We start from the raw sequence: 25981 nt of genomic DNA on the forward strand, positions 1-25981 counted from the left end.
GCCCGCCGTACCCCCCTCCCTCTTGCCTCTCCCACGCCGGGAGCCCCGTCCCGGGTCCCCCCCCCCCACCCCCTCCTCCTCCTCTCCCCCCGATCCCTCCTCCCCTTTCTCCGCCGGCTGCAACCGAGGAGGCACAGCGGGGCCAGGCCCCGGGGAGCCCAGCCCAGCGGAGCCCTCCCCGCCTCGCCAGCCAGGCCGGGGGGGAATGAGCCCCCGCTGCCCTGAAGAGCCCGCCGCCGCCTGAGCGGGGAGCAGCAGAGCAGCGAGGCCTCCCGCCGGCCGGCCAGGCAGGGGAGCAGCTCGGGGGCAGGGGTCCGGGGAGGGTGGCTAGGTGGGGAGGGGGGATCATGGCTGCTCAGGTCGCCCCCGCCGCCGCCAGCAGCCTGGGCGCCCCGGCTCCAGCCGAGCTGAAGAAAGCGGAGGCGCAGCAGCGGGATTGTCCCCCGGAGGAGGCGGGGGGCGAGGCGGTGGCGGAGCGCGGCGGCGAGAAGCAGGCGGAGAGCGAGGGCCCCCCGGGGAAGGAGCTGCAGGACGGGGCCGAGAGCAACGGAGGGGACGCCGGGGCCGAGCCCGACCTGAAGAGCTCGAACGGGAACGCGGGCCCCAGGCCCGCCGCTGCCGCCGCCACCCTGAACAATAACCTCCCGGAGCCGCCCGGCGGCGGCGGCAGCAGCGACGGGGTGGGGGCGCCGCAGCCGCCGCCGCCGCAGCAGCCTCCCCCTTCCCACCCGGCCGCCTTGGCCCCGCCAGCCTACGGCTTCGGGCCGCCCTACGGCCGGGGAGCCCAGGCGGCTGCCGTCGCTGCCGCCGCCGCGGCTGCCTTCCACCAACATGGCGGACAACAAAGCACTGGCATGGCAGCGCTGCAGAGCGGGGGCCTGGAGCAGCCCTACCCGGGGCCGGCGGGGGCCCCCCCGGGGCCACCACCTCCCCAGAACTCGCATGGCGGCGCCGAGCACGGCTTCCCCAACCACCAGTACAACTCCTACTACACGGCGGCGGCGGCCGGGCGCAGCGCCGGCGCCTACCCGCCTCCCCCCCAGGCCTACGCCCTGAGCTCCCCCCGGGGCAGCGCGCAGAGCCCCGCGCAAGCGGCCGCCGGGGCCAAATCCCCCGCCGCCTTCCAGCAGCAGCAGCAGCGCTTCGGGGCCATGGGGCCCTCGGCCGCCGGCGGGGCAGCAGGAGGAGGGGGCGCCACCCCGCAGCCCACCGCGACCCCCACCCTCAACCAGCTGCTTACCTCCCCCAGCTCAGCCCGCGGCTACCAGGGCTACCCCGGGGGCGACTACAGCAGCGGGCCCCAGGACGGGGGAGCCGCCGCCAAGGGCCCGGCCGCGGACATGGCCTCCCAGTACGGCGGGGGCAATAGCCAGGCCTGGGCCACGGCCGCAGGAGGGGGCCAACAAAGGAGCCACCATGCGCCCATGAGCCCCGGGAGCAGCAGCGCTGGCGGGGGACAGCCGCTCGCTAGGACCCAGCAGGTGAGCGCTTGGCATGGGGGGGATGTGTGTGGGGGCAGGGGCGGGCCCGTGTGTGGGTGGGGGGGCAGGGGCTGGGGTTAGGGGCAGGGGCTGGGCGCACGTGGGGTGGCTTGGGGGCCGGGGACAATGGGGGCAAGGGCAGGAGAGGGGTACCCATGAGGGGCAGGGATGGGGGCACGTGGGGCGATGGAGGGGGGTGACGGGGTGGGCGAATTTCCGACGGGTTCCCTCCCCCACTTGGACCCACACTGCTGGGGAGCTGCCATTGTCTGTGTCTTTCTCTCTCTAAAATGGCTGCCTCTCTGCCTTCTCTTCCTCCCCTTCCAGCCTTTGTGCGAGGCTTCCAGAGCGGTGCCTTCTCCTTCCCACTCCCCCTGCCTGCCGTGGGGGCTCTAGGGGGGAGCTGGAGGGAGCCCCTGGGTGGAGGAAGGGCCTGGCACTATGGTGCGTGTGTGCCTGGGGTGGAGGTGGGTAGTTGAGCTCCTCGTTGTTGGGCATGGGAAGGGGTGCGATCAGTAGAGGCAGTGGGAGCTCTGCAGAGCAGCACTTACACATTTGCCCCCATTAGGCTCTTCCTCCCTCTTCTTGCTCCAAGCGAGGGGGCCTTTGCACTTCCCTGGGGGTAGGAAGGTGGGAAGTGACCTGTTTTGGGCAGCTGCAGCTTGCCCAGGTTAGCTGTGGCCATTTTCCTGAGCAGTCTCTTGGTTAGCCCAGTGGCTTGGGCCTCTCCCTGGAAGTGCTGGTAAACAGTTCAGTGATTGGAGTAGTAAGTGCAGATTGCTTTGGTTTGGGATTTGAATTATGGAGGTAAAATCCTTCTGTCAAAGCCAGGAGACAGTTGGTCTTAGGTTGACATCCTATCTGTGATCTGATTGGCTCCCCATCTCCTGCTCTTGGCCATTTATAATTGCCTCTGATGTAATGGTACAACAATCCTGATGAGCTCATAAACTTTTACACTCTGCTTTTCTGCCATCCATAACCCAAACCACCACTGCCACTATCTGCCTTTTTATTCCACAGCTGAAATTGGCTGTGACCTTGAGGAAGTTCAGTAGCAATACTGTATCAGCAGGAGCAGAGTTCCAGACAGGCTGCCCTTGTTGCATTGTGCCTGAAACAAAAGAGAAGGGGAATGGCATTTTGTTTGTACCTTGGATTTTATTTTGCTTGTTATGTTTTATACAGCCTGGAATAGATTCAGTGTTGTCGGAACAGTAGCAGGGGTTCTCTGTACAATGGGCGTGCTGTTTGTTTTGGTTATGTGACTTTCCCATTGGTATAAAGGATTTCTTTGATGGAATCTAAGGATGCATTTATTCCTGACTAGTTTTGACCCATTTCAGAATTGAAATTGGCTGGGTCCGTTATCAGATAGTAAATGTGGGGCTTTTATGGGGTATGTTAGAAACCTTTTAAAAAGCATTTGTAGCTGCAGTAGTAGAAATGGTGAATTATCGATTAACACTTTTTTTCATATTGAGTTTTCTCTTAAAGTACAGGCCTGGCCTAACTCCTTACCTATGCTTCAAGACTTATTTTTTTTTAATCACTATATTAATTTTACTTAAGTTCAGAAGGAACAATTGTTTGTTTATTATAGTGACATTAAACATCAAATGCCTGGAACTGTTGGGCCTGACTATATTGTAAATTCCTACTTTTTGGAGAGAAGTGGGAGCAGGATAAGAGTCTGTAAATGAATATTTTTGTTAATTTGCTGGAAATGTAACTAATGCCAGCAATACAAATGTGCTCTTGCACTTTCAGCTACATGCAAGTCAGACATTTTGGACATTTGGGACAGTGATGCTAACATTCTGTTCATATCTGTTCTTAATCAGAGTTTGCAGATAATCTGTTATGCTGTGTTTACATGTCTTAGATCTGAATGTGTAATGGCCTTGTTCAGGACTGACAGACTTCTCTCTGCTCATACCCTGCCTGTTTTCATTGCAAGCTCTGGGTCAGAGACATTTGATACTCTGGAGTGTGACATACAGCTACAGAGTTTTCCCTTCTTGCTCAATCCTTCTCTTCTGTGGCTCTGAAAACTTAGTGTAAGTTTTGTTCCTTGCTAACTGATAGCGATGTCTGCTTCAGCTTAGCTGTGTTCTTTCTGTTAGATTGAAATAGTGTGTTTTCTAGTAGAGTGGCTGTTATCACTGCTGTGGTCACCGCGTTGTCCACATGCAACTTGAAAAAAGAAAAGGAGTACTTGAGACACCTTAGAGACTAACAACATGAAAGCTTATGCTCAAATAAATTTGTTAGTCTCTAAGGTGCCACAAGTACTCCTTTTCTTTTTGCGAATACAGAATAACACGGCTGCTACTCTGGAACATATGCAACTTGTATTCAGGGTAAACATTTGAGTTCCTGGGCAATACAACCCTATGTATTTGCAAGAAAGTTGCACAAGTGTGTCATGTAAACTGGTGCCCTACTGAGGGATTTTATATCTTGTAAAAAAAAAAAAAAAAAAAAAAAATCAACCTGGATAAGATGGGCACTAAAAAAAACAGCCCAAGATTAAACTCTATTTGTTTGAAACCGATTTTTACTCCAGTGCATAGACCTATTTGGATTATGGATAGCATGGCTGTGATTCTGTGATAGAAACTTTCAAAAATCGTTTAGTTTAAAAAAACAACCCCACCCCCAGTGTATCCTAGAGGTCTGGTCTGGTTATAATTTATACTCCAGGCATTCAGTTTAGTATGTGTGAGCCTTCTAGTCCTATCAACTCAGATTATTAGTGAGTGTATGTTTGGTGTTTTGGGAATGAAAGTGACTTTTAGACAGCACAAATGGCCTCTATAAAAAGTTCTGTGTGCCAAGGATGATCAGACATAAATGTACACAATCCTTCTTCATGTTGTGAAAACGCTGTTGCCTGGCACTGTGGAACCAGTTCCCCCTGCGTCTTCTCGGTTGCCCACAAGAAGTAGGTTTAATAATAATACCCCAAAACTATGTTATAACCTCCTTGCAGTGTATCCTGTTCTGTTTCTTAGATCGGACTAAACTAAGTGCTTTCAATCTCATTATTGTCTTGTACAGTGGTGAGCCAATGGGTGCTGATCAAATAACCTTACCTGAGAAATTTCAGAAGGATAGATTCCTCCCTCTCTTCCCCCCCCCCCCCCCCCAGTACCTCTACTTTCAGATTAAGGGAAGGGAGTTTGGGGGAAAGTGTTTAGTTAGTTTTCCCTTTATATAGTCATCCAGAAGGGAAAAATGTTTAGGTTTCTGGGGGGTGGGGAGGCAGGCAGGCAGGCAGGCAGGCACTAAGGAAGAAAGAGTATAAATATCATTGATTCTCTAAGCTCAGGATGAATGATGTGGAGGTACAGACCTTTTTACCCATCTCTTGCTTTAGGAGTTACTTCACTGTTTTAATGTAAAACCTTGATTTGAAAGACTCTTTCCTATAAGAGGTTAAAAGTAGCTGCTCACTTGTGCACAGCAATATGTAACCCTCTCAACACTAAAGACTTTTGCAGATAGGTCACCTATAAGAATGCACAGCCGATCCGGGGAGTTGTGAATACTGGGATGTTCTCTATCTGTATGGAGCGGGGCAGATGCAGGGACTTTGTTTGTTCTTATGACCATTTTAGTCTGGAAATACAGAGTTGGATTGAGATTAGAAGACTTGTTTTACAGAATAAGTGAATCTAGAAGATCCTGGAGGTCTATGGGAATGACAAGCAGGAAGTCTGGGCCATCTCACATACAGGGCTTCTAGAGCTCTTAGTAAAATGGAAAGATAAACACTCACCTTTTTTTCCTGTAGCATATAGCTGGTTTTGGTAGTGGACTATGACTTTGTCCAGTCTCATTAGTAGTAAAATTATAAAGAAAAAAGGGTGGGGTCAGGGAGCAGAACGATCCTCAAGAAAACTGCCTGCAAGAAGAGACTTTCTGCTAATGAGTAGATAGGTGGGTATTTGTCTTGATACAATGCTAACTACAGTAAAAGGCATCTCCTGTAATGGGAGATGTCTTTGGGTTGCATTAAACATTCACATGTTGAATAACCTCCCTATAGGTGTACTGTCATCCAGAGACCTTTATTACATGTTCAGGGAACTTGGTTTAAAAACAATAACGTGCTAATAACAAAAAAAAAATCTCTAGGCCCAGTTGTTGACTTTAAATCTCAACTTTAGTAGCAACTGAAGCATGAACATGTTGTTAAAAACATGGTTTTCAAAATAAATTGGCAGCACAGAGCCATTTAGTGCCAGTGAGCTGTGATATCTTGGAATCTGAAATTGAGCCCTGGCTCCTGTTCACTTTTATCTTAGGGTTTTTTCTTGCTTAGTATTGCATTGTTGGCAGCTCTTGCATTGCCCGTAAGGTCTAGTAAACATTAGTTCTGTACAACAAAAGAGAGGTGGTATTCTTTTGTGATGTGGGCCTTGCCTGTGAATGACTTTCAGACCTTGTCTCTACTAGAAAAGTACACTGGTTTCATTAAATTGATTTTTAAAATTGACTTCGTTAAATTGGTGTAAGCCCCTAATGTAAAACTTCTTAAAATGGTGCAAGCCCCTAATGTAGACACACCTAAGGTTCAACCAGTTTAGCTAGATTAACTTTTAAATTGATTTTAGTTAAACTGGTCTAGTGTAGATGAGGCCTTGGCCTCGCCATTCTGTTTAAATATTTTGTGCAAGTGGTTTTAGGAGGCTGGTGTTTCAGGATACAACCTGTGCTTTGGGAGGCCCCAGTGAACTAATGGCATCTACCAGGGCAGCATAATCTAGTGGATAGGACACCCAAATGGGAGTCAGAATTGGGGTCAGGTTTTGTTCCCTGCTCTTTCACTGACTCACGGTGTATAACCTTGGACAAGTCGCGTAATCGCTCTGCCTTAGTCACTTAGCTGATGTGGGTTTAATAATGCTTGCCCACCTTAATAAAATATGCTGAGGTCTACAAATGAAGGGCATTGCATAAGTGCTTATTTTTCACTCTGCATGGGGGTAGTGAGATCACCTTTTTGTGTATGCTAACTCCTATTGTGCTATTATTATTGCCAAGATACTAACAGAATGTGCCCTCTGGAGTTTGGGATTGGGGGTGGAGTGGGGACAGGTGCAGGGGTCTCTTTATTAACTTCCTTTTTTTTAAACGGAATCTTTGGCAGACGGTTTCCTATCACTGTCGGTCTCGTTCCGTTGTCATTCCACTTAACTTGTTAAAACACTAGGCTATAATGCTAGTACGGTGATGGTTTTTTCAATAGTACACTAGAAAAATATGTACCAGATCTCTCTCCCATCATGGTAGGAGGTCACAGGGATGTGGGAAGAATGTTTTTTTCTTTTTTTTTTTTTTAAATGAGTATTTTCGAATATCACTTTTTTTTATCGTGAAGATACTAAGCTTCCAAATTGGTTAGTCTCTAAGGTGCCACAAGTCCTCCTTTTCTTTTTGCGGAAACAGACTAACACGGCTGCTACTCTGAAACCTAAGCTTTGGGCTGATATAGCACCTTTCATCTGAGGATAATATTAGTAAATATCTATCGACCTTCCAGGGGTATTAACATGCACGCCTTGCAACAAACAACCCAGCAGCTTTTCTTCAAAACAAATGAAAACTTAAAATAACACAGGCCCCCATGCTGTCTTGGTGTTACAACCCCTACTGCTTCCCCACCAGTGTCCTTGCTATTGTGCTCAAAGGGACACCAATTTGGAAATTCCCTTTCCACCTGAAAAATCTGTACCTGCTGATCTCACAGGTAACCCCTACAATCACTATAATTGGAACGCTACAGGAGAAAAGGTACTCTTTCCTTCCCCGTTCGTTTAATTGGTACCTTTGATGGCACTTTGTATACGGGCAGTTTATTGACGTGCTCGGTTGCATTTGCTGTCACATGCACTACTTTGGGGAGAAGTTCACCTGCATGTCATTACTTGGGTCCTGCAAGAGTGTTTCTAAGTAGTCACAGTAGTAAAGCTAAAACTGAAGGGGCAGGCATGTGCAAAGTGAAGAAGGACAGGAGGGGTGGGCCTGACAGTATTGCTGATAGACCCACCCATGTCCCCTCCTGTAAAGACCCTTGTAAACATCAGCAGGGGAGTACAATAGCTTTTCCTTACCCCCCCTTGTATTTTTTTTAAACCAGGAACTTAAAAACCAGCACATGCTCTTTAAAAGGTGCTATGTCGAACTTAAATTTGTTGAAATTGGTCAATTAGAAAAAACAGTTCATTGTAAACTTTTTGGGGCAGCCTCTTATGTATAAAGGGGAAATGCACGTGGATTGAGAAAAATGTACCAGTCACTTGCTCACCAGAGTCCTAAACCTACCAGCTAGAGGTGAATGTGAAAGATGGGAGGGTGGAAGTTATTGTTCCCTGTTGATATTTGGGGAAGATGAGTGGAACTGACACAGGTCTTGTCAGTTTTTCTACTATCCACCTGCCTGGATGACAGTAGAGAAATTGACAGTGTCCTTTTTTAGTTGCTTGCCCTTATTGACTTGGGCAAGCTGAGCAGCTGCAAAGAGATTGGAGCTGTTTTCTGCAGGCTCAGTAAGACTTCCGCTGACCTTCCAAACACGAACTGAATGTAATCTTTACAATATTATGTTTATAAACTTAAACTTTTTTTTTTTTAAAGCTGAAATTCTGTCAAAGTTGGTAGTCGGGGCAGTCCGCTACTTCCTAGGGAAAGCTTGCCACTGGAGCACAGATCTTTCTGTTCCAGTCTTGCACTCTGGTGGTGGTAACCCTTTTACAGAAGGGGGAAGCTGAGGCACAGAGGTTAAGTGACTTGCCAAGGTGATGCAGCAAGTCTGTAACAGAGCTGAGAATAGAAGCTAGGTCTTCTGACTCCCAGATCTATCCCTTAATCACCAGGCCATTGGTCCATTTAATAGAGGATTATTTTTTTTTGTATAATGCATTTTAAAAAACCACCCACCGCTTTTTATGGTGCTCTGTGTCTAAAGAAACACAGTGCCCAAACCAGCTGTAGGAGGTTTGCAGAATGACATAGTAGCTTTGGTAAGGGCTGGAACAGGAACAGCCGCTTCTTTCAGGGTTGATCTCGTGTGCATACTTTTCTTGTTCCTGTAGTGATCTAACCATGTGGTGTAAATATGCAATAGGGATCGGGGAGGAGTTCATATTTCTTCCTCTTCTCTATACACCTGCGCTCCCAGTTCTTGTCATAGCTCAGCAGTGAGGAAGAGGCATTTGCAAGTTTGGCACTGGTTGTTTTTCTTTCTGGAGTGCCTCTGAGCATTGTGTAAACACTTGCTGAGCTGTCAATATGTGCACGTGAGGTTTCTGTAGTGAAATGTATAAGATGCTGTGTAATGGTAGCTTTTATTACGGTTCCCTATGTCATAGTTCTTGTACAAATAATTCCTTGCTTTAGATACTCCAGAGTAAAATGATATTGAAGCTGACGTTCCGGTGCCATCTCCTTTTTGTGGGGAGGGGAGATGAATAACAAGGTGATTTTCACCCTTTCCTTCCCCTGCCTCCCCATTCCTAGTGGGAGGGTGACTTTTTTTTTTGTTAAACTATCGTAAGAAACCAGTGTTTGTAAAAGGGGTTATGATGGAGGAACAGGGTTTTTCCAGTTTCATATCCAGTAACCAGTATGCTGATCTTCCCATAACATAACTATTGGGATTGGAATAGTCTCAAAGACCAGAAAGGATGTTTCCAGTCGGGTCTCCAAAAGTTGCTAGCTTTAACTATTGGCAACTCTGGTTGTTCTGGGCTGGTATAAACTGTGAGTGTGTCTATATATGCAGTGATGCAGCGCTTAGTGAAGACGCTACCTACGCCAACAGCAGAGCTTCTCCTGTTAGCGTAGATACGCCACCTCCCCGAGAGGCAGTACCTTTGTCAATGGGAGAAGCCCTCCCATCAACATAGCGCTGTCTACGCTGTGGGTTAGGTCGGTATGACTGCCTTGCTTAGGGGCATGGAAAATCCACAGCCTTAAGAGACATTGTTATAAGTTGGTCGTGTTAGACCAAGCCTCTGAATTGCAAGTTAGAACTAAGGCAGTGTATCATACAGAACTTAAAATGTTCCCTGTTGGCTTTCCTAACACTTCAGTTGTAAAAGAATCTGGTGACTTCGTAGCTGGCCTTTGGAATTTGACAAGAAGAGACCTGTGGCCAGAGAAGTGCCTTTTCTTTGTTCTGTGAAATTCCATATGGGTTTGACTGTGGAAAACCTGAAAATCTCCACTTCCCATGTGATGTCAACACAACTTTGGTAGACTACCAAAAGAATTGCATATGAATGTCTCAAAAGCTGGACCCAGGGCGCTGCTTACCCCACCTTCACGTATGCACTGGGAGAGCTGGGGGAAGAGGGGAGCTCCCTGAGCTCCTAGCTGACCTTTTTTTTTTTTTTTTTTTCTCTCCCCCTCCTTGCCACGGAGGAGGGGAATTGGGATCACCTGACTCCCAACTGTCAACTCATTCCTCTAGGCCACGCTGCCTCAGTGCAGAGGTGCTGAGTGTCCACCGCTCCTGTTGACTTTAGTTGCAGTTAAGTGCTTAGAACTTCTGCATGTAAGGCCCTGGGTGCCTCCTATTGGGACCCCCAGAAATGAGGCCTATACAACTAGTGCCCTCTGCCAAAATTTTGGTTTAGTGACTTATTTGGCATCTCGTAGGAAGAATGTTGCAAAGGCAAATACAGAAGAGAATTCCTCTGGGGTGTGGCATTCCACCTGTCTTAACCATAAGACCATTCTTCTTTCTTCCTGTAGTCTTCTGCCTCATTTGTTATACACCTTCTATCTCTTGCAACAAATAAGGCAGGGCACCTACACACAGCCTAATCTAGATCACAACCTTGACTCATCCCAGGCACTGAATGAGGCAGCAGTCCTGTGGGAAGAAATAATAATAAGTACACATGTGGGGGCAAAACTTAGGTTGCACATGCAACCTAACTTGAGCGTGTAACTTTCACATAGGTTTTTAATGTGTTAAATACATTGCTGAGAGTTTAGGATCACCTCACCAGTACTAGAGTGGGTAGATAACAATGGAGCTGAAATTCAGTCCCTGGGACAGATCTCCGTCCTGCCCTGGAACAATGGTCATAGATGCAGGTTTGATTTCCAGCTTCTAGAGCCAGTGGGAGCATTCAGTAGCATCCACTTTGTTTTTAAGGGAAGTCCTATCTAATCCATCCTGCTTAGGTCTGGTCTAAACTGTTGTATTTACTGATATAATGTTTAGGTTAGGGGTATTATTTTTATACAGATATAATTAATGGTTCAACCCTGCTGTATATATGTATACAGCCAGTTCATCTGTCCGTGTTAAGGGGTTGTATTGCTTTAACTTTGATCGCGTTCTAGATGGATAGTTATAGCAGTACAAAAACCTGTGTGCATACAAGCCCTTATGTGCGCGTATCCACAGACCAGCTCCAGCACCTTCTTCCAAGGCAAATAGCCTGCCTCCCAAAGAAGGGCAGTAGCACAGAAGAGACGTTGTGTATCCCACTTGGTTCTCAAAGGCAAGCATGACGGAGGGATGGCTGGGCCAAATTTGATTGGTGGTGTGACGCTGTGCACCAAGTCACAATGCCTCTCGCATTTGCAACAGCTAACTTGCTGTGTGTGTGTGAAGCTGCTGTTTCCACAACAAAATCAGAGCCCGCAAGTTTTGGGTTTTTTTAACAGCCTTAATCATTGGGTTTCTTAGCAGGACATGGAAGATTCCTTGGCAACATTCTTTTTTAGTTATGGGATTGGAGGAATGATCCTGACCTCTGTGGTGATGTGAATATTTAGAACCATCTCTTCAGTTACCATAAAACATAGAAATTGCCTCAGTTTGTGCATAGACTAAAGTAGCCTGTGTTTCCTTGTTTGTGGGCTCTGAATTCTGCTGCAGACCTTGGGAGAGCCAGGTTCATGTGATTATAAGGGAGGATGGAGCTCCCCATCTGGGAGAAAAGAACTGTGTCTGTCGTCCTTATGTCCTGCTGAATATTACTGAAACAGTCTAAAATCTGACATTGGACTTGGGTTTCTCTCTTCAGGCTAATACTGAGGGCTTGTCCCCACTTACCAGGGGATTGACATGCGGCAATCAATCCACCAGGGGGTCGATATAGCAGGTCTACTGAAGACCCACTAAATTGACTGCCGATCGCTCTCCTGTCGACTCCGGTAGTCCGTCGGAATGAGAAGCATAAAGTTGACGGGAGAGTTTCTCCTGTCATCCCAGCGCGATGTGGACACCGCAATAAGTCGACCTAAGTATGTTGACTCCAACTACATTATTCATGTAGCTGGAGTTCCGTAAATTAGGTCGACTTAGCCCTGTAGTGTAGACCTGCCCTGAGAATAGCAGTATCTGAATATTAAAATAGAACTAGGGCTGCTTGCTTCTATCACATCTTCTAGTGAGAGGAGGAAATGAATCCTATAGTCTTTCCCAAAGGAGGAAGTGACTTTCTGGTACGATGCCCCCTGTTGGTGGGTGCATAGCTCTATAGGTGGCTGCATAGATCTCTTTTGGTCCTTTGAGGAGAACCTGCCAGTTAACAAATTGTGAACAGTGTCTTTTTCTCTTTTAAATTAATGCTCACTTGAGGTTCTGCTGAAGGAACTTGACTACTCTTGTTGTAACATCTGAAATTGTTCCAGGATCTCAGGACTGAACAGGCTTATGCTGCATACACACTGTTCTCTTGCTGCGTGGGATCCTTCCTGTGCTCAGGTTTCATGTCTTGCTCTCCATGACTATCAAGCACTGGATTTAAAGTCCAAACGACTATGGGACTATGCACCCTGTACAGATTTAGAAGGAGTATCTGGTATTTATTAACTTGGTGTAAATAATTAAACTCTCTAGTAGCAAGCTAGCTAGGTCTTCCTCAAATGTGCTAACTATGGAATAGTTTGAAGAAGAGCACTTTCCTTCTTCAGAAGAAATATTTAAATGGCTGAATTGCTGAAAGGAGTTGTGATTTTTATATTTATTTTTTTAACTTGTAACATTTTTGACTACTTGGGTACTGTTATCAAATGTGCGTAAGGCCCTGCACTTGAGGCTGGTATGCTAGCTAGGCCGGCACATCCGTAGATGCCCATAGACTTGCAGAAATGGCCTTTCTATAGTGCTTTAACTGTGGTTGGCTGCATGTGGTGTGACAAAGTGGTTTTTGAAGTACCCAAACTATACAATGTGGATTGGTGGCTTTATTTTATTTTATTTTTTTGTCCATTCAACTATTGTTCCAAATAGGATTGGTGATTCTTGTACCCATTCATAACCCTTGGAAAAAGGCCCAGGCCTATTAATTATACATGTGTAATAGATACAGCCAGCTATTGTAACTTATGACTGTATGGGATGGGAACTTATCTTGGGTACTTGTATGTCCCACCCATTACGGTAGTATCTGAGCACCACACAATCTGTCATGTGTTTGTCCTCCTCACCCCTGTGAGGTACGGAAATCCTATGGCCTCCACTTTACAGATAGGGAACTGAGGCACAGAGAGTGTAAGGGACTTGATCAGGATCACACAAAGTCTGTGGCAGAGCAGGGATTTGAGGCCAGATCTCCCAAATCCTAACCAGTAGCCATCTGTCCTCTCTAGGAGTGGGATTACACCTTGATAGTATGCCAGTCTGGGTTTTAGGAAGTTACTGTTTCACAGAATATGCCAGTCTTTTTCCTTCATGCTCCTATTCTAATTGTGTATGGCACTTACGAGGGAAGGCCTTAGTTTTCCTGGAATGGGATGTGTTTGCAATACATAAAAACATTAAACATCTCCAGTTGATTGATGGCTGCAGCACACTAAACCTGGGTGTATTGATGATGCATTTTGGTTAGGTACAGTAGCAATGTAATAAGAGTATTCATTTGTTTAGAAGGCACTCCTGCAATTAATGTGCTGGAGGAAGGAAAAACTAGTAAAACGCTTGATCTAAGATGGTCTTCCAATAGTCAGGGATAAGCGAATGGAAATGGTTGCAGTAGACCCATCCTGGATTACCCACTTGTCTATACTCTAAAGATATTCCCAAAAAAACCCTGCCTCTTAGTTCTTGTGATGGGTTGGAGATAAAGAAACCTGTCCTTTCCGCTCAAAGGTGGCTTTACTGCTCCTCACTGAAGGAAGAACTTCTGCTGAAAAACCATATGCACATTGGGTGTGGGAGTTCTTAAAATCAAGGGAAGTAATATTACTGCCTTATAAAATATACTTGAGCAGATGGGGGATCCTATTCAGCCCTCCAACTACCCACATCAGCCCTTAACACTCATCTTCTCCCAATTCCCTGACTCTGAAGTAGAGCACAAAACGTTGTCCTAATGCAACTTTCAGGGAAGGAAAGGGAAGAAAATTTGATTCTAATAAGACACATCAGACAGGGTACCAGGAAATCTGATACGCAAAAGGTTACCTTAGTGGCTTATTGATGGGAGGAGCAACTTTTAGCCGCGCATTGTTTTTCAGGAGAGCTGTAGCATTCTGGCTGGTGCACAAATATCAGGGTTAGCTTTGCATCTGCTGAGTATGCTGCACATAGCACTTACCTGGTAAGAGTTGCTACGGTTGAAAAGGTGTAATAGTCATGTCTGCCTTCCCTTTTCCATTTGCTGCCTTATGATTTCTTGTTATACCTGTTCCTGAAACCAGTGAAGAGTTTGCAGCGTTGGCTGTTCCTCCTCTCCCCCTGGCATTGGCACACTAATTAATTTCAGCATCGGCTCGCCAGCAGCCAGCTCATGCTCACTCTCCTTTTTAACTTGTTAAACAATTTGCAGTGTTGCAAACTTTGCTTTAAAAGCAGTTCATTTAATGCCTGAGCTGATGTGAGGATAGACGCTCACAGCCAGAAGGAAAGACCAAGAAGACTAAAGGAAACTCATCACAATTTAGGCTTCAGGATTGCTGTAACCTGGCATTTAAAGCTTATGAAAAGTACAAATCTAGTTTGTATTTGTGACCTACCCTAGGATGTGTGTGTCTATAGGATTGGGATTCACCTAAGGCTTGTCAAGAGTAACGTATTGGAATCCGTATTGGTGTTGGTTTTAAGGCTGTACTGGAGTGTCCTTACTACTCTCTGACAGCAAAGGCTTGGCTGCAGCTCTTGTGCGCACAGTGTCTTTCCTCCCCCAGCCGCCTCTTTTCTCACTAGTGCAGACACGAGTGCAGCTCCCGGCTTTTTGATGCAAATAGGTCACCTGGTTATAAATGCTGGAAAGTAGTTATTTGTTACAAAGACCTCAAGCTTCATCACTGGTAGACTTCCTCACTTGCCCACAGCAGTTGGTAATATTTTTTTGATTCTAAGGAGGTGAAATTAGTGGTGTTCCCAACTAGAGTGGCAGAAGGCTTTTGGTGTGGGCTTTCTTGAGTCCAAAGCTATTGCTCGCTTCTTGATCGTGAAGCTAGTTGCTTTCGCTTCCTCTTCATGTTAAGAAGGCAGAATTCATGTTGTCCTGATCCTTGTCAGAACCACTTTTTGTACACTAGCTGGCAGCCAGACTTGAGGAGTAGTATGTGGCAGGTAATCTCCTTTGGATCTGTCTGCACCACACTGATACCCCATTGCAAACTAGCAGGAGCAGCGTCCACTGCCTTGACCTTAGTCCACCATTGAACTTTGAGAGTGACCAGCAGAACTTGAATTCAAGGACTTTAGGGATAAATCTCTAGGGGGTGTGTGTGTTTGTTTGGTACTATTCATTGGATTAATTTAAGTTGGTGAGGGAGGAAAAACACACATGCTCGGTTTACTTCCAAGGGCCAGCTTTCATATGCTGTGTTAGCCTTCCTCCATGTTTGGTTATGCACAGTTGAAAATTAAACTTGTCTGATATTTACTGGGATCTTTTGCTGTGGAGAAAGTTCTGCTTCCAAGGAGATTCCAAAATGTGGTTCTGCAGAAACTACAGGTCCCACCCAGCATCTAGTGCTCCATCGTTATTAAATGAGGCAGCTACTCTGGACATGATGGAGCATTGGATGCTGGAATGAGGTAGCCTCCAACAGCTGTACTTCTAGAGCAGATTAATGTGTTGCATTCTCCTCTATTTTGCAGTACTTTGCACTTCTGTAAGAATCCCTGGGATCTTGTAACTTTAAAATTATAAATTAAACCTCACAACACCCTAGCAGGTCAGTATTATGCCAGCCTTGTAAATGTTAATGACAGTTCACCAGCCCAGACACTGTCTATTCACCCACCCTTGATCTTAATGATTTAAAATAAAGACAAAACACAACAAAAATGTCCGTCCTCTCTCTCCCCCCCCCCCCCCCAACCTAAAGACCTCACTTGCAAATTCCTACCCACCCGGAAAATGTTTTCTTAATTTACAAGGGTGTAGTGTTTCTGTTTCTCAGATGAAGAAACTGAGATATAGGAGTTAAGGTGAAGCACCAGAGGTCATACACGAAGTCTGGAACAGCCAGGAACTGGGTCTCCTGACTGAGTTCTGTGCTTTAACCATAGACCATTCTTTCCTTCCTTGCAAACTGGTAGTGGCCCTCAGTCTCCTAGCAAACTGACAATGAAGCACTCTTCTTAATAAAGTTTGAGTGTGTTGTTTCATAACTGTGGAGTGGAAGAGGATGAAATTCAGGGGTGGTGTTTTCTTTCATTATCTCCTCTGACCCCCACCACTAGATACTCTTTCTGGTTTATACATGTATGTGGAGCCAACCTGATTTGCCTTAATAAGTGTATGCTTACCATTAATTTCATTCTCTCATTGATTTTGGGTCTGTTTTATGTGTACCTTACTTTGCAACCATACCTACTGCAGAAAAAGATCTCTACAGAAAGAAAAGGTGACTTATCTGAGAATCTGACAGAAATTGGACCCTGCCATGTTTCCATGTGTAAAGGGCTCCTTCTGAATTAATAAAACAAACTTTGCTTTGGAAAGTGAATCCTGAAGAGTCCTCTGTTGCAGGGCCTTCCCTCAGGCCTAATGTTTTAGACCACAGATTGAACGCCAGCACTGTTTGGTAGCTGAGGATGTCCTGCTGTGTCTGGAGTCTGTATTGCTCATTTGGGAGGAAGAGCAGGGCTTTAGGGAACCAGATGGTTAATGGTGACTGAAAGTTCATTGCTGGCTACAGGTGTCTGAATAGACTTATTAGTCAGCTTTGAAACTGTTTTGAAGTTTTAATGATGCTTACTGAGAATACTGTCTTGTGGATTATCTGCATGGCTCGGACTGCTCAGCTGTTCTAAATTGCATCACTGAGTAGTGCTGGTATCTAGAAGATAGTCTTTTCAGTTTCAGGATAGCTGTTTTCCCCTTGTCTGTGGCTTGGTTTTATTTTATTTATTTTCCCCCCTGACTTGTTTCTGGGAGTTATTTTTATGGCTTGTTACTGGACCTGATCAACATGTGCACTTTTACCTCTTCTAGTATGTAAGTGGGTCTGCTACCAAAATGTCACAATAAGAAATGATAATGCCAAGGACATGACCAGCCTCAAGTTCATTCCTGTGGTGGGAATAGGGTGTTGGTGAAATGTGGAGCCTGCTTTACCATCTACAAAGGAAGGGTTTTTTTTTTTCTTTTCCCCTTTTCTTTTTCCCCATCTTGAGAAGAGAAGTACCTTGGCAGACTTTCTATGATGTGTTTCTTGGGAGCTTCTCCCACTCAGCTTGAGAGGTTCATGGATGCAGACTTCTTGGTGGACTTGAACGGTGTTGCTTGGCTGAGGTTTCTGAAAAAAATCCACAGGAGGCTTTTGGAGGCTTGGGAGGGCAGCCTGTGTGTAGGGTGACTGGCGTTCTGGAGGGGAGGGTGGGGAGCTAGTCATCTATATGGGTATGTGATGGGTTTGACAGGAAATAACTTGCACAAGCCACTCCAGTGCAGACAGATGTTGGCTGAGGTGATTGTATAGTGAAGTGGCAGTTACTGTCTAAATACCAATAGTTTGACTTACTTTACACCCATACCTATAAAGAGAATGTGATAATGGGTTGACTGGTGATCATTGTTCCATAAAGCATTTTGCTGAGCTCCTGCATTGACTGAGCATCTAAATTTATGTACCAAAGTTGGCATCTACCCTTGCCATGTCAACATCCTATAACTACTTTTAAATTTCTCATGTTTTGTGCTGTAAACCACCCTATATCTGTTTCTAGATAAGAGAGAGGGAGGTGGCAAAAGGAACCCACCTGTTGGTCAGCCAGTTCATGTCATTGGGCATGGTATGGGTCAGACATGCACAGCACACGTCACTTTATCCTCCGTAGCAGGCATTGTTGAGCACTACAACTAGTCTTTAGTTTCTGATTTTTTCTCCCTAGTTGTCAAACTGGAATTCTGTTGGGCAGGATGATCGGATCACCTTCTACTGTTTTGAAACTTCTTAGATTTAAACCTTGTTATACTGGCTCACTAGCAAAACTTAATGAAGGCGCAAAAATAAATAAAACGTAATTGCTTTTGTTGCCTGGATGGGGGGGGGCGCCATGGTTCTGCTTGTTCAACACCTTCAGCCAAGGGTATTTGTCTGTGTAACAAAGTGCTAAATTAGCCAGAGAAAGGCGCTTTTACCTCAACTGGTTGTGCCTCATGCTGCTTGTGTGTTTTTTGCAAGAAGCATGGTAGACGCCCAGATTCACACAACTAGTATTAGCAAGGCTGGGCCTGTCTGGCATCTTTACAAGCACTAACTTAGCTTTCAAACAAGGAAGTGCCCTTCTCACTCTCCCCTCCTGAACCAATAGAATAGATGCACTGTAAATCTTTTTTGCTAGATCTTTTGCAACAACTTATTTTAATAATATAAGACTATTTCCTGGTAGACCAATCTCTGTCCATCTATGTGTAAATGCTGTAGGTTACAGAAAACTAAAACATACAGCATATCTAAATTTCGACAGTCATTCAGATAGTATGGTGATTTGGGCGGTGGGAGGAAACTATATAAATATCTACTAACCTGGAGTGATAAATACAATGGTCATCTGTCCTAGAGAATGACTTGCAGAACAGGGAAACCTATAGTCTTGATAAGTAGGATTCTGTGGCTTTGGTAGAGGGAGTTTAAAAGGCACAGGCCAGAGAGGGGAGAGGTGATTTGGAAAAATTCTGGCTTCTGACAAAGTGCATCTGTTGCTGGGAATTTCCTGGTATCTCTGGCGTCTGAGATTAGCTACTCCAGTTTTTGATGAGACCAGGGTCCTCTTGGTAAGCCTGCATGTGGTATGGCATCCCTCTTTGCAGATGTAACACATCTTGCCTTAACTACTGTTGTGAATTAACTTTTCAGTGTCCATCTTTGGTACCTGCAGAGCATCAAAAAGACTCTTGTGCTACCTTCTAATATTCATATTTCTGGCGCATTTTGCGAAAGCTGGGTCTTTTGTGTGCTCTGAACAGACTAGCTTCAGAAGAGGACTTTGAAGGTCCATTCAGTGGACATTTATTTGGTCTTTGGCACCATTTTAAACAGGATTTTTTTTTGTTTTGCTCACATTTGCTCTTGTATGAGAAACATCTCTACAAAAACTGTACTTGGCCATTCATTGTGATTGTTTGAATTAGGGCTTTTCCTTTGTAAGTGCAGCTTCTGCTTACCTCTTCCCACGAGGCTGTTCTTCTATAATGGTCTGTTCTGCAAACAGAAACCCTGCCCAAACTAGCTGAAACTGTGGCAGAGTAGGAGCAGCAGTGTTTAGTATGGCTCTTCTGGGGCGTGTGGATGGTCCTCTTGCTGAGAATAGTGTTGCACCGTAATATCCTGTGTTAACAGGACTGTTCGCATGTAAAACATGGGAGGTGATTGTCCTGCTCTACTCGGCACTGGTGAGGCCTCATCTGGAGTACTGTGTCCAGTACTGGGCACCATGCTTTAGACAAGATGTGGATAAATTGGAGAGTCCAGAGGAGAGCAGCAAAAATTATAAAACATTTTGAAAACTTGGCCTATGAGGAAAGGTTTAAAAAAACAAAGAAGAAAACCAACCAACCAAACAAACATCCCAGGCATGTTTAGTCTGGAGAAAAGACAGTCAGTGTGGGGGAGGGACCTGATACCTCTTCAAATATGTTAAAGGCTGCTATAAAGAGGATGGTGATCAATTGTTCTCCATGTCCACTGAAGGTAGGACAGGAAGTAATCTGCAGCAAGGGAGATCAAGGTTAAATATTGAAAAGTTTTTCCTAACTATGTGGATAGGGGAAGCACTGGAATAGGCTTCCAAGAGAGGTTTTTAAAAATTCCTGTCATTGGAGGTTTTTAAGAACAGGTTAGACAAACACCTGTCAGGGATGGGTCTAGGAGTACTTGGTCCTGCCTCATGAGGTCCCTTCCAGCTCTGTGGAAAGTGGAAGGAGATAGTTCATGATCAGTGCTCATTCTGATCAGAAAGGGAACTTGCTAGTACAGCTTTCCTGACCAGAGTGGACTAGTATCTTTCTGAGTGTTGATATATTTGAAATGTCTCCTCCCCCTCCTTTTTCCCCCTCATTGTAAAAGTCCTAATTCTAAATTTGCGGGAGCTCTGAATGACTTTTGGTAGAAGCAGGAGAGGAGAACACCTTAGGAAGTGCCTTTTTTCGTCATGTGATTCCTTTTAAAGGGATTCTGTAATTCTGATATTCTTTTGAAACATACATATTGGCGGAGAAGTGGGTTTTTACCAGACTTCAGTTACCTGAAACTTCATCTTTGAAAGGACAAGCTTGTAAAGAAAAAAGTAAAAACTGATGAATTATGACACAGTAAACTGGCCCGTCAGAAAGTTATAAAAGGTAGTGAGTTCAGACCGGGATATTGACCTTAATACAGACAGCTCCACCTTAAATAGATTAGAGGAAAGTGCTTCTGACTAGAAGTTGAGCTCTGTTTACTATTGAATGAGAATATTAATAAGTTCTGTGCTCTGGCTTTTTAGCCTGCACTTGTCAGACTAATTGTGAAAGAGCTAAAGTTGGTTTACACATTGTGGGGAAAGTTTCAGAAATACCATTTGGTGGAGCCATGAAAATGGTTGTACAGATGATGCCAAATAAGTACTTTCATTCCATTTCCATGCTTTTTTGTTTTGTTTGGTTTTAAACTGAAAGTCTAGTTCTCTAAACCATAATGTCTTTGGTCCTGCTGAATGCTAACTCTCATTGTTTTCTGTATCATAATCCCGGCTTGCGCCGCCTCCCGCAAGATGTGCTTTGTTTCCAGCCACTTCTGTGGCATTACCTTAGTTATATAAGGCAAGGTAGGAAATACCCCCTGCTTCCTTGGGGCAGGTCCTCAGCTGGCACAAACTGTCATAGCTCCATTGGCTTCAATGGATCTATGACAGTTTATGCCAGCTGAGGAACTGCCCCTTGTGTTTCAAGCCCTGTTAATGAGCATGTATGTAGCTATGATAACCCCCACCCAGTATGTAATAGGACAGGGAGTGTTTGAGAGCTTCCAGTGACTGTCTTGTTATGGGTCACTGACCCCTGTAAGGTATTGATCTCAGTACTTTTGTTTTTCTTTTCTTTTCTTTTTTTTTTTTTTTTTTTAAATTTAAAGTACTGTAGAGCCTGGGCTTGCTGGGTATGGCTTGATGCTTCATCCTTATGGTCCATATGGGATTTTGCGGTTAGGGTTCGACATGCTGGCCTTTACGGGTCTGGCCAGGTTTCGGAGATTCCAAGGGAGCATTGGTACGGATGGCTCTTGGTAGTATAGTTTATGAAACTGGAGCCAGCATTCAAAGTTCTTATTCACTGCAGCCTCTTCGCTTAAATTAGGACTTGCTTGTATTTGAGACAACTTGAATGCTCAGTTGACATACCCTATTGTAGATATTGAGCTGGGTCCAGACTCCTTATTGATGGCTTGGATTCAAGAGCAAAATTGTCTTTACATTCTGAATTGCCAGCTATCAAAGACATGTGTATTGGTCCATTTCTCTTACTTGCGGTCATGGGACTGCAGTGCCCGCACATGGGGTGGGAAGTACTGGAAAATGGATGAGTAAAGCTGCTCATTCTGTCTCCTCTTCCTTTCAACAAACTAGGGTAGGTGTTTTCACTTTCAGATAGCTGATGCTCTGTCACTGGTTCAGTACTTTATTTGAACAACTTGTGGCCTTGAGTAGAGGCAAGGTATTTAAAGTTATGGGGAGCATGGCTCATCTTACACTCTTGTTTAAATAGTTAAACCTGATCGCTAGATAAAACCCCCTCTGTAGAAATGAAGAAGCTGGTTGACAGGCTTCCTAGTGGAGAGGTGTAGTCTCCTTGTTACTCTCCAATATTAATTCAGCACTGATGGAGTGAATATCGGACAGCCAGCTTTCTAGTTTCTCCAGTAACTGAGGCTGGTTATGCCTTTGTGCCTGGGTAGTATAATACATGCAACACAGAGGAAAGAGGACAATCTCCTGAGCAGAAATCAAAATTATCTTCTTCAGTACTGTAAGATCCCATCTGGGTTCAGCTGTGGGGAGGTGATGGAAGCTGCATCTGCGAGCTTGCAAAAACAATGTTAATCAGTGTTTTGTTGGTGAGAGCTTTTCTGTGTTTGGTGGCTTGCAGATCCCAGGCTCAGTGGTCCCTGTCCTCAGACTAGCTTGGGCATGGTAGAGTCCAATAGGAGAAGCAGCAGTAGCCAGCTGCTGCTGCTTCTCCCTGAATTTGCAGGAAATGGATTTACTGTCTTTGTACAGGTTTCAGAGTAGCAGCCGTCCGTGTTAGTCTGTATCCACAAGAAGAAAAGGAGGACTTGTGGCACCAATTTATTTGAGCATAAGCTTTCGTGAGCTACAGCTCACTTCATCGGATAAGCTCAAATAAATTGGTTAGCCTCTAAGGTTCCACAAGTCCTCCTTTTCTTTGTACAGGAACACAGCAGCCAAACAATAGTTTGTGCTTGCAGGGCCATGTGGTGAATCACATGACCTTGTGCTGTTTTCTGCCGGGGTCCTTACCCATCTGTTCTCTCGGCTCTTTCTGGGTTATCAGGCACAGATCCAAGTCCTCACAGGCAGCCAGCCTCATAGCCAGAGATTATGAGCACTAACCTTCCTGGCAGGGGCGGTGTAGCTTTGCTTTTATGCAGATTAGCCATGTGCTTCTCACTTCAAGGTTCCACAGGAAAAGACATTTCCTGTGCTTGGTTCTTAATGGGCGGTTCCCAGCTCACTGTACAGGGACCAGAGGGTTGGGGCCTGTGAAGTGAAAGCATGCATGGAAGAGGGATTACAGTACACTGCCCCCCCTTTCCCATTCCACCTCTGCTGCTACGTCACCACAACACAACCACACGCTCTCTCATACTGTTGGTGTCATTCATTCAGTGCCAAGATTGCTTTAAAAAATTCCCTTGGCCCCAGTTCAAACAGGAGTACAGCTGGGATGTGTTAGATTTTAGGCAGTCTGCCCTCAATTTGAGATGAGTTATAAATAGCAGTGCCGACTTCCTTAACTACCACTCTTGGAGGTAAAATGCAGGTTAATTACTGTGGGAATCAATTAGGGCTTCTCTGGGTTAAACAGCCAGGGATGCTTTTTATTATTATTTTTTTCTGATTCCCCTCCCTCCTCCATATTCCTCCCCTTCCCTCCCCCCAAACATGGACAGCAAACATGGTCAGAAATAAATTCAGATCCAAGGTGAAAGGTTTGTAATTCCAAGAAATTGTTTCTGGTTTATCCCAGCACTGGCCAATATCTGAGTGAAGCCAATTCAAGTGCTGCAAATTAGACTCAGTGAGAAACTCTTCCCCCTTTTCTCTCCATTCCCCCACCCTTCCCTACCAAAAAATTAGATATGTAATAGACTGTCATAAAAGTGACAGGAATACATGTTTGCCTGGCTGTGGAGACTGTTCTTTGCTCTGTAGCCTCCGCTTTCACAGTAAGACACTCTTTACATATTTTTCATGTTGGTCTCATAAATGAATCAACGCCACTTACCCCTTTAGAAAGGTATGGGATCGTCCTTTATTATGTCTTGTTTTCTGGCAGAAGTATGTGGTGTTGTGTTTTTGTTTTTTTTTTTAAAAAAACACTTTCACCTGCTTTGAAGCTGTAGAAAAGTTTTCCCTGTTCACTTCTACTTGTGTGTATTAAAGTATCACTCTTGACCAGCACATGCTGTTCTGTTACCCCGCTTAGAATAATCTCTGTTACCCTGTTTAGGATAATCTTTACATTTGTAAAGTTGTTCTCACCATTGTAGCAAAGCCAGAATAGTGTGTGTAGGGTAACTGTACCTTCTGTCTCTTGCACTTTCCATTATATAGCCTGACTTGGGGGTTTGTAGAGCTTGGCAGTAAGCTCTCTCTGGGCTGAAACTTGGTGTTACAAGCCTTTGGCCTAGAGCAAGTTTTTTTTGTTTTAATTTTTTTTGAAAGACCAGGTTTGATCTTTAGAATACAAGCTGACCATAGAAGATGAGGGTTGGAAGGGACCTCAGGAGGTATCTAGTCCAACCCCCTGCTCAAAGCAGGACCAATCCCAACTAAATCATCCCAGCCAGGGCTTTGTCAAACTGAGCCTTAAAAACCTCTAAGGATGGACATTCCACCACCTCCTAGGTGACCCATTCCAGTGCTTCACCACCCTCCTAGTGAAATAGGTTTTTCTTAATATCCAACCTAGACCTCCCCCACTGCAACTTGAGACCATTACTCCTTGTTCTGTCATTTGTCACCACTGAGAACAGCCGAGCTCCATCCTCTTTGGATCATGCACTTATTTTTGCATACAGTGGAGTAGAGTAACTTTGGTTTTTGAAAATTTGGCTGATGACAGGACTAAAAGTTTGGTTGTATAACACTCTCTCAAAGTACCAAAACTTGACACAGATTTTTGAGATCGCTTCTAGTTTCTCTTTTGGTGGCTCTTCGAGTGATGGTCCCTCTGTGTCAATGGACACAATTATGAACTGTTTCAGCTCCAGCGCATGGCGCACATGCGTACCTGCATGTGGAATCCAGATAGGGACCACACATCTTGAAGAACCTCTAGTTACAGTAAGTAATCTTCTCTTTCTGTGAATGCAGGAGGGTGTAAGAAAAGGGTCTGGACTTCACTGATCAAGAAGCAGTAAAACTTTTCTCTCAGTTATGTCTCAGTGGCAGGGCCTTTGCTTTTGACATGTAATCGTAGTAATCTACTCCTGTGGCTTCCTGTCAAAAGGATTTCCCATGTGTCAGTCCAGAGAAGACTCTTCAGCCTTCTGCAGTCAGGGTTTGGTATTTCCTTATTTATCCTGAGGTGTTCTTGCAAGTGAACAGGCATTCCTTCCTCTTGGCTTTTCCATCTCTTATAACGTTAGTGTGCAAGGGGATCTATAGCTCACCACCCTCCAACTGCTCTCACCAGCTTCTGGATTGATAGGCCCATCACTGCATTTAAATCTTGGCTGTTTCTTTCTTGAAGCACATGGGTTAAACTGCATAAAGGGATTCAAGTAGAATTCCTGATGGTGTATATATTTTTTTTTTCCTCTTAAACCAGAGCAAGTCTGTTAAGGCTAGGGCAGTTAAAGCCCTATCCATGAAGTGTGTGTGTGTGTGTAATGGGAGATTTGGAAGGAAGGGGCCACATGCTATATCGCTGCTGATGCATGCTGCAGCCCTGGTGGAGACAAGTTAGCCTGCTTGGATTACAAGCATCAGAGATGTGTATTAAGTTTTTTTACCCCTTTCCTTAGGGATGCAGTTTACACTTCTGTCATGTACAGACTTTGATTTAAAGGGCCTCAGTTTAGAACGGTGTGTTAATTGTCAAACTTGCTTTTCATTTCTGGTAGTGCCTGTAATATGCTAGTTGCTCTCAATGTAGAGAGACAGACCTAGAGAATCTCCATCTAAAGATACGTGCTGTGGCCAAGGTGGTGATGTGACTGCGGTTTGGAACTGCAAAGTACTATATTTTAAAGGCTAAATATAAACTCATTACTCTTAAATATAAACCCATTACTCTTAAAGTTTATCAGGAGCAGTCCTGTGGGCGTCCTGGCAGAAGTGACTCTTAAAAAGGGATTTCAAAAGTGGCATTAGCCTTGCAGGTGATCAAAGGCAGAGAGATCTGTGCATAGGGGCTAGTCTATGCTAGAAGTGCTACAGCGGCGCAGCTGGAGAAGACGCTCTGTGCTAATGAGAGAGCTTTCCTGTCGGCATAATAAAGCCACCTCCCCGAGAAGTGGTAGCCATGTCAGCAGGAGTAGCTCTTCCGCCAACACAGCGCTGTCCACACCGTCAGGTCACTGTAACTTATGTCACTCGGGGGTGTGTCTTAGTCACACCCTGAGTGACATAAGTTATATCAACACAGGGCTTGTCTACTTGACAGCTTAGGAGGCAGCATGTGGTGGTGGCTGGGTGTTTAAAACACTGATATTTATGTGAGGGGCTGGCATCATTGGCGGGGTGGGGTGTAGGAAGGGATGGCGATAAGTAGGGAAGGGTGAGTTACACAGGACTCAAAACAGTGACCAGGGCCTGAGCTTGATCAGGTGGAAGCAGATGA

The 25981-nt window shown here is 45.3% G+C and overlaps 1 protein-coding gene across 1 annotated transcript in view; it reads left to right on the forward strand.

Moving 5' to 3' along the window:
• Positions 1-339: 339 nt before the first annotated feature.
• The window catches only part of ARID1A (AT-rich interaction domain 1A), a 77966-nt gene continuing 52324 nt past the window's right edge, over positions 340-25981 (forward strand). The window contains exon 1 of the mRNA XM_077837720.1: positions 340-1481. Within this exon, the coding sequence (XP_077693846.1) occupies positions 348-1481 (1134 nt within the window). The 5' untranslated portion in view covers positions 340-347. The remainder of the gene's footprint in view (positions 1482-25981) is intronic.

This window comes from Eretmochelys imbricata, chromosome 19 (genome assembly GCF_965152235.1).
Source record: "Eretmochelys imbricata isolate rEreImb1 chromosome 19, rEreImb1.hap1, whole genome shotgun sequence".
Classification (NCBI taxonomy): Eukaryota; Metazoa; Chordata; order Testudines; family Cheloniidae; genus Eretmochelys; species Eretmochelys imbricata.